General features: G+C 42.0%; 1 protein-coding gene across 1 annotated transcript in view; it reads right to left on the bottom strand.

Moving 5' to 3' along the window:
• Positions 1 to 1,549: 1,549 nt before the first annotated feature.
• Positions 1,550 to 9,317, bottom strand: part of KLF7 (Kruppel like factor 7) — a 58,066-nt gene continuing 50,298 nt past the window's right edge. Inside the window, exon 4 of the mRNA XM_035893027.1 lies at positions 1,550 to 3,260. Within this exon, the coding sequence (XP_035748920.1) occupies positions 3,209 to 3,260 (52 nt within the window). The 3' untranslated portion in view covers positions 1,550 to 3,208. The remainder of the gene's footprint in view (positions 3,261 to 9,317) is intronic.

Here is a 9,317-nt window from a genome sequence, read left to right as displayed (position 1 = left end):
AAATACCAGCTATAGTTCAAAATTTTAGTAATGACTAAGACACTTGCATATGAGCACCCAAAAACTGAAGTCCAGAGATTGACTGAGTACACCATCCATACAGGTGAAAAATATTTCCCTTTGCAAACAGAAGAGACAGTCCCAAAGCTGAAAATTTGGTGTCAGAGTTCAAGACCTTCTACAGAGAGAGCCTGAGAAATCTGAGATCTGGTTAAGTCTCTTATTCCCCTTTTCTCTGTGTTTTTTAGGCTATTTGGACACATGATTTAGATGCAGGCATGCCTCTAGAACAACATAATCAGACATTTCAGCACATTTTCTTCCATGGGGCCCTTGTTCTGCCATATTTAAATAAGATGTCAACAAGACCATAAATGACAATTGGAACTAAATAAACAGTCTTGCTTGATTTTTTCCATTTTAAATAGATTCTGGTACTTAAACTGCCACTTAATAATTAAGGTTTGTAGCCTACTGATAGCATGGCTAAAGGCAGGTGTGTTCAGAGGTCAAAGGAGGATATTTATGCAGGTTCACAGCCAATGAATATCATAGTGGTGAGTTTGAGAGCACACACTTTAGGACACTACAGTAATGAAATTCTAGGATTCTCTTATCCTTTTTTTAATCTAATGCACTGACTGGATGCTCTACAGTTTCACACAGCTGAGGTTTCAGTTCCCATTAGACATCTGGCAGGATGCTCTATATATTCCAACATAAATTGGATTCTAGGGCCCTCAGTCCCAGTGGAACAGCTGGGTGGAATGGCCATAAAAAGTATGCAAATACAGAAGTAGAGAAATACGAGATTGTCAGCAAGCAGTGCTCCGCAATTTTTAAATGTATACATATATATAAAAGCATATATATATACACATATAGAGTACGGTTAGTTTTAAATCTTTGGAATAAACTTGATTTTTGTTCTCTCTCTCTTTCTCTCTGTCTTCCTTTCTTTTCTTTCTTCCACTCTCTCTCTTTCTCCCTCTCATGCTCTTACCACTAATGTTACATCATTGTCCCTAAAAGATGGTTAGATTTTGGTCCATATTTCATGCCATATGGGCCAGACATCGTATTTCCCCCCTGTCCCCAAAGTGTTCAGTTGACAGTCACAGTGTTTTGTGAAAACTGTGAGGAAAAACAGCATCTTTCGAGTAAATTCAATCTCTCACTGGAACCAAAGGTTGCAAAATGCTGAGAATTCAAGTGCCAAGGATCCCGGTGACGGCTCTTAAACATCTATCAAGTTTCTTGTTTGTTCTTTTTTCCCCTAAGATTACAGTTTTACCTCCCAAAACATAAATTAAGGGAAATATTTAACAGTCAATGAATCAAAACAGTCAAAGAAGGGCAGTTGGCCAATACAGTATAAAAGAGCAGCAACCATTTGTGGACCACGCGCCATTTTGTTTCATTTCTAGACACATCTTGTAGGGATGGTCCCAGAATATACAAAATATACAACCTAATGACCACCTGCCTGCTTGCATAGGCCATTTTTATGGTCCTAAATGCAGTCTTTGGAGTCAGGGCCAGTGCCAAATATTTTCAAATGCAAGTTATGGTAAGATACATTTTTTTGTTTTTCTTTTGTAATGAAGACTTTAATCCACTTTGAGCCAACAAAATCAAATTATCAATAGGGCTGAAGGGTGAGCATGAGACCTCCACTTCTTGACGGTTCACACAGTAGGCCAAAATGGACCTCTAGGTTAGTAATACTTTAGACCAATCATTTGGAAAAGCCTCACTGCTGTGTGTAAAATCCAACCCTTCCTTCACCGTTCACACTGTTACATTTTTTCACACAGGAGTTGGCTACAGCATCAACTTGATGAATGGAAAAGGAGGACTTTGATCATTTCTTTAAAAGGCTAATGCTGAATGAAGCCATTGTACTTGGAAGAGGTTCTCGACTTCCCACTCAGAGACTGGAGTAGGATTTTTGGCTTGGTTTTTTTTTTGTGTGTAAGATGCTCAACAAACATTAGCTTTAAATTAAAATGTCTGCAGGTGCTCTTTACAGAAACAAAAGTCTAATGTTTTAAATTGGTTAATAGAAGAACAGCAAGAAAAAGCAACATAATTCATCACTAAGTCACTGTGGGTTGTGGCTAACATGCTCACATGACGTGGAAGGAATCCTGTAGTCATGCCTGTGTGGCCAGTCCCAGACCGATATCCAGGTGAAGACAAGGAGTTCTGAAGATCACTTGTTCGTGGAGAAAAGAGAAAAAAATGTTTAAGCTTCCAAATAAGCTTTTAAAGTTTTTTGTTCAACAAATAAACAAGAAGTCCTAGCTATGGCAATAAGGTGAGGCCTACAGAGATATTAGGTGCTGTTTCTCAGGGGTTTATCCCTTGGCCACTTAGCCATCATGGCAGCAGCTTCCAGAGTCCCTAGTGCATATGTTGTGCAATAGCCAAAACAAAAATTAAAATAAAAACAACCAAAAAAAATACAGTCCTCCGTGAAGTCTACATAAACTCAGGCCAAAAAGAGGATATTTGTGTCACAAGTGTCACTCCACAGTCTACTGCCATTAAGGCCACTGGTATTGACTTGACTTAAAAGGATCTCAATAGCTCAGTTCTAGGAAGAAGAACCAAAACCAAGACAGGTCAAAGTGTCTGTGAGAAGTCTGACGCACTGAACATTAGGAATTCTCAGACAAAGAACAAATGAACCAAGAGGTTAATTTTGGCTACCAAACTGGGATTTGGTTTTCTAGGTCATTGTTTTCCCCCCACCTATTTAAAAAGAAAGTTAGTGCTACAAATATGCAACTTCAAGATGACATATTCTATTGAGTTGCACTGAGAAGCAAGTTAAATAAGCCCCTCCTACTGCCGTCCACCTGCAGGGAAGCCTCCTCCGTTTTCTTTGATTTCCACTGGCAAAAACAGGAAACAAATCCAAGAGGGACGACGTACTGTAAGCAATTGTTCCTCCTCATTGACTTCACCTCTATACCATTTCCTCGCCTGCATCTTCTCCAATCCAGCTGGGGCAAGGCATAAAGAACCGATGTACGCATTGAAGTATAATTGGGTGCATGACAGTGTGAGCGTGTGGTCTCTGTACAGAGGATTACACGTGATCAAGTTCTCTTCTCCTGCAAGGCAGCGCGTTGTAACTGGAGTTCCACTTTCATCTCACAACACTTAGCTCAGATGACATCCATACCAAGCTGGCTGATATTTAGATGTGTCTCTTCATGTGGAGTGCGAGGTGATCAGACCTGGAAAAACACCTGCAAAATAAAGCAAGTGGGAAATGAAATAAATAGAGGATTTGGGAAAACAGGGTTCTTGCTCCTTCCTCCTTATGTACTGGAGGAAATATATATCCAGGTTTAGAGACACTCCTTAGATTATCCATGGATCAGCACCAAACCCTGTGTGATTGACCTCTGTGACTACAGATGGCCAACTATCCTGGCTCTTTGGCAGCTAAATAGACTTCTCCTTTCCCTCGTCCTCTCCCTCCCTTTTCTTTCACTGAAACAAACATCAGGGAAGAGTGCTCATCTATGCATCTGAGTATAAAATAAAACATTTAGTATAAGTGTGTGTGTGCATATAAGAAAATAAAACAAGTCAGTTTTGCTCAAGTATTCAGCAACACCAGTTTAAAAAAAACCCACGAGCTTTCCCAAGTGCCCAGTACCTGCAACAAGCACCAAAGTATGTTGCCAGTTTTGAAAGCTGAATCCTCATTTCTAACTCCAAACTGGAAGGAAAGCTGGTTCAGAGTTTGGAGGCTGACAATCCATCAGGCTACATATCTCTCCCTTTCTCTCTGCTGGGAATCTGGGTGCTAATATGTGGATGTTGACAAATGCTATCTCCCTGAAGGATGTTGACAGAAGATAAGGTATTGTGCCTATTTTGTGAAAATGGAGAGACAGGGAAGGCAAGGAAATTGTAAATCACACAGGAAGTGTGGTAAAACCAGAAATAAAATGCCAGGACTTCAGCTTTCAACTTCTTTCTTTATCCACAAAGCATTTTTTCTCCATCTCATAAGAAAACATAATGTTTTGACGTTCTTAACATGTAGATGGATGCTGATGAGACAGACTGAGAGCAGCAACCCTAGAGAACTAGTTGAGTTTTAGGGCTGGTCTAAACATGCAGCTAATTGAGAATAAGGTAGGGCATGAATTTGAAATGAAGCATCTATTCTTGATTAACTCCCTCTCTAAAGGCTTATGACTGCCTTCTTCTGAAATTACTTCATCCACTTGGGAAGTGGGTTAAGATACTCGGAATAAAACACACTTAGTCCAGGTGAAGAGCAGCCCCACAAAGAGTTAATCAGGAATTACTATTCTAGAGCAGCTGCCTTGTAGTAGACATGCTGCAGGGCACTCACAGCAGCAGGAACAGCAGCCCAAATTCAGGCACTTTACGCCACCAAGATATTGTCAGAGTGATCAGGGGAATAAGTTCTCACGAGGGCAAATGCTTTTCTTCCCTGTCATTCAATATATATCCCATTTTATCTAGACTGCCAGTAAGCAAGAATATTTTTTCGACTTCATACCCATTAGAAATGGGATTGAAAGCACCAACCCATTTCACACCCACCATCACAGTGTCATTAAAGATGTGTATGGCACCAGAGAGCAAACTGCAGGACAAGCAGGCAGTGGTTCTCGCTGCCTACCCCAAAACCATAAAATGGAGCCTGACTGTCAGAGCAGCAGGACTCAGGCACTCAGAAATTAGACTTCTACTAGATGCTTCAAGTTGAGCACTAAAAAACGGGAGGTTTCCAAGCTCCCTGCAAATCTTGGCTTGCCTTCTTTCCACCCTAAGCCGTAAGACACTGGCTCATTTATTTTTACTAATAGCAAAACACATCTATTATAAATATCACACAAAACCCACATATCTGTGGCTTTGGAGTAAACTGTTTTTGCAGGCTCTGAAGGCATCATGAAAAGCTACTTCCAGAACTGACTTGCCTGGAATGTCTTTTCACTGCCCCACAGATCTAGAGTATAAAAGAGCCACCAATATCGGTTTGAAGAATATCCAACTGGCTTATTGTGAGACTCTGGATAACTCATACAGGGGCACTGAATGTATTTCCAAAAAAAGCAGTAGTTGAGTATTTTGTATTTTTCAGAAAGAAGGTAAAAGAACAAATTGAACTGCTCAGTAAAAAGAGTCAAAAACCAAAGATAAAAAAAGAACACTCAATCTAAAGGCAAACACCCCGAGGATAAACACCCCAAGCAGAGAAAGGCTGAGAAAGAGAACTATAAAAATGAAGAGATTTTAAATTGTTATGGGATCTTTTCTGTCCTGCTGGCAGTATTCCCCTGCACAAGCAATCTACCTGCAGAGATGAGTGATCAAGAGGTGCATTTTTAAGACAAAGAAACTTCATAAGAAGGTGACTTTCACAAGGAAAGCTAGATACTCATCTTCTGTGGATGAGCATAGCTCTGCTCAAGTCAGCTGTTCTCTACTGATTTGTAGCTGCTTACAAGGGGGTTAATACCTTCAGAGTGGCAAAAATTAAGAAGAAAGACTTCAAAATAGGATGGAGGCTGCATTCCTCCAAGCTCCTACATGAAGCACAGCAAGACAGACACGAATCTGACAATGGACACCTGGCTTTCAACACAGCAGGCTCAGCACAGCTAGAATTTTCTAGCTCTACAGTGCCAAAATACACCCTTGGACCAACATCTCTCTCGTCAGTCTAAACTGAGAAAGCAGCATGCTCTGGCTACAAGGGCTGCCAAAACAAAACAACAGCTTGAGTGGCTGCCAAAAAGACAGGCACCAGCTGGCACTTCAGGCTAGGACTAGTCATAAGACCACCACCCAAGCACGGCTTTTCCTCTCCGATTGTTTCTGTTATAGATGCAACCCAGGAAAATGTATGCTGAGTCACAGCACAGCAAGATCTGTTAAAAATATGGATTCAATACATTGTTTCACATCAATAAGCACAGTATTAGCATCTAGTATATTTTTCAGCCCTAGAATATTTTTATAGCTAATAAAGTGGTACCATACTAGCTAATTTATAGCTAATAAAATGGTACGATACTAATTCTTCGCATTCTACTGCTGACTAATTTGGTTAGTTCTATCTCTTGGTAAGGTTTGTGGATGCAAACATTTATTTTCAACAGTAAAACTGTCCCTACAAAATTTTGCAGCTAAATCACACTGTCAAAAAAAACTATTGATCGGTGGGCATCTTTTTTTTCCTTCTGGAACTAGAGGCAGCAGTGGAAGAGACTTCACAGGATAAGCTGTCAAGGGAAACTCCTTTCGTCACAAATTAAGAAACAGCAGCTTGCTGGTCTCTATTCCTGCCTGTGAGACAAGACCTTGCTCCAAACCTCTGGCTCTACAACTCTTCCAGTTCTAGACTGGCTCTGCACATTGTGTGTGGGCCCACCATGGTCTTCCCCATCATCCCTCCCCCAGTCCAGCTCTTCCTAGACAGGACAGTTTATGCTAGAATAAGATACCCTACTTCTGAAAGTCACACATTGATGCGCGATACGTAAATTCCCTGCTCCAAACATGATTCCTTCCTTTCTCTTTTTGCTCTATCTCCTTAGCAACACAGTAGTGCTTGGCACCGAAGCATCTGCAGGAGAAAGAGGGAAGGTAACTACGATGAGAATACATTGCTCAGCCATCTTTCTTAACAGCTGTGGATTCTCCGCTGTGGGATTTGTTCATTCCAGCTAAGTGTGCTCTTAGCTTACTGTCAAAAAGGAAACCACACGTGTGCGCACGCACACACACACACAGAGCAATATATACCCCAATAGCCTGGCACTAAGCTGCTATCTCCTAAGCACGTATATATGCAGAACAAGTGAATGCCTTGTCATCCTCTTCCCCTTGGAGTGCTGAGGGCTTGCACTGTGTGAGGAACATAACCCTAGCCTGTGTTTCTGAAGAGCATAATTCCTGGGGAATGCTAATAACCAGCACATCCCTGGTGTCCGGAAGGCACTAGGGACTTGTACACTGCTTTCTGCACCACTTTAGCTGATTCTCCTTTCTCCCCTGCTGCCACCAAAGCACACACCATTTGCAGTACATATGGTGCTACTCAAACCAGTGGTAGTTTGCCAGCTATAACTAGCAATGTGATCTGTGGGCTGCATGGTGTTGCGATGGGGCTGGGACAGCAGGAGGAGAGAATCATGCCTTCTTATCTCTTTTGTTTTAAAATTGACCTGTACACAGAGGACATTAATACCCCTTTGATGTTGTCCAGAAGGTCAGAGGCACAAACACATCTGAAAAAGAGCCTGGGAAGGGAACTGCAGCCAGACCATGTGCACAACATTCCCTTTCTTTGCTATTTGAATTACCACTTTCGTGCTCTGATTGCCAAGGTATGGCCTTCACCTCTGAACAACAACAGGCATATGTTTTGCACTACGACAGTGTTGTTAAAAGTAGCTCCAAAAGACTCCTTAAAGTTTAGCAAGCCAGGATGTCTGAGGGAGTGACTACAACTCCTGTCAATAATGGTGGGTGCAATAAAGGGTAGCAGTTCAAATATGGAGAAACTGTTCTCCAGCTGGGAACCCTGTCTCAGGAAGGAGCATCTTTAACATTAAAAGTCTGCCTTAAACAGCTAAGGACAGATTTAGGCACGTGTTTCAGTGCTTGCTTGAAGTGACATCTGCAATAGCTAGTAGTAGAGAGATTTGTGAATGAGAAAAGAAGGAAAAATAGTGGCATGGCAGAGTGGGCCAAAAGAAGAGCAGGCACCATCACTCTATGAGCTTGCAAAAACTGACTAGGAGGGTAAAGACAAATCTGTCTCCTACCTCCACACACAGATGGCATGTGCACGGAGTTTAACAGTGCACAGTCCCCAGCACTCTTAACTTACTAATAAATATTTTTCTTTCATCTACAGATTCAGCTGAATAGCAGAAAATGCATTAGATGATTGCAGGAATATATCTCTTGACTGCAGTGACTGAGTTGGCTGCCAAAGAAAAAACCTAGGTAGGAAGGGATCATATGTAGAGGGAGAAGAATGAATACTTAACAAAGGGCTGAAAGAGACTGAAGAGTTGAAAATACTGACTGTGTTTCTTTAGATCTCTGCTAAAAACATTGTCTGTCCTGACACAGAAACCCTGGGGCTTTGTGTGGATGTGTGTGTGCCTGTGTGTGTTTGTGGGGCCAGGATGGTTAGTTTGTTCTTCAGATGAAAGAAAAGAGAAAGGCAATGCCTTACATTTAGAACAGGGAACATAGCACCTCTGTGAAGGAGAACAGTTTATACATATATATAAGGCAGAACTCCAGAGGTCCCTACTTGGCTTATTCTGTCCCTCATTCTGAACAAACAAAGGATAATCCAGGGATAAAACAAAAGATAATCCAAGAGGAAGCCCTCCGTGGGGGAAGGGAGACAGGAAGAGGGGAGACAAGCGGAGAAGAGCACTCAAGGAGATGAAGCTCTTGGAAAGGCAGGATGTGAAAATGATCAAATTTCCTTCCCATAAAAGGATGGGGTCCCTTATTTATGTCCCACACATCCTCTCTCCACGCATGTTCTCTGCTGGTCTGGTGTACCCAGAGGCTTCCTAGAGCCTTTATTGTATTACAAAATGTTTCCTTATCAGAGCAGAGAACCTCAGTGCTGCATTAAAAATATGGGTAATTTTCTTAAGCCTCTTTAAAAAATATATATAAATAGGATTAGCTGGATAACATGTTCAGATGCAAGCACATTATTTGATTACTCAATAGTGGATCCAGGTTTCACCCAGGGCACTGCCAATCTCCAGCTGGGGGGGTGCGAGGGGGAGAAGTGCTCATTGTTCGATCCTGTCAGTGCTGTCAAGAGTCATTACAGGGGTAATTGCTTTTGCTCCACCCTAATTTCTTATCAATTGGGGTTGGTGATGGGGAGGAAGGTTTTCTTTTGGTTTTGTTTTTAAATTCAAAGAACCCAGCTTTCAAAAATGCTCAGCACCAAGCAAGGATGACCAGATTTTTCAGACGAGCTCACCATTCATTCATGCAGCTAAAGTGGTGAGGACTGCAAAAAGGAATCGGCAGTCAGTGGCAGCAACCATGGCTCTCACTGGGAGCTGCTGGGTGCTCAGCTTGCCAGGCAAAACTGGCCCCTCATTTCTGAGTGCCCAGGGGAGGACTGTTGCATGACAGGCTCTTCAGGAGCCCTGGCTCTGGGCACCTGTCAGGCTTTTAAATCTGGGCCCACGCAGAATGAAGGTGCATAGCATTTCCCACACCAAATAGATGTCAAGGGTGAGATTTAAAACTGTAGGAAA

This window comes from Egretta garzetta, unplaced genomic scaffold (assembly GCF_000687185.1).
Source record: "Egretta garzetta isolate BGI_Z169 unplaced genomic scaffold, ASM68718v1 scaffold474, whole genome shotgun sequence".
Lineage (NCBI taxonomy): Eukaryota > Metazoa > Chordata > Aves > Pelecaniformes > Ardeidae > Egretta > Egretta garzetta.
This window is presented reverse-complemented; position numbering and strand designations above follow the sequence as displayed.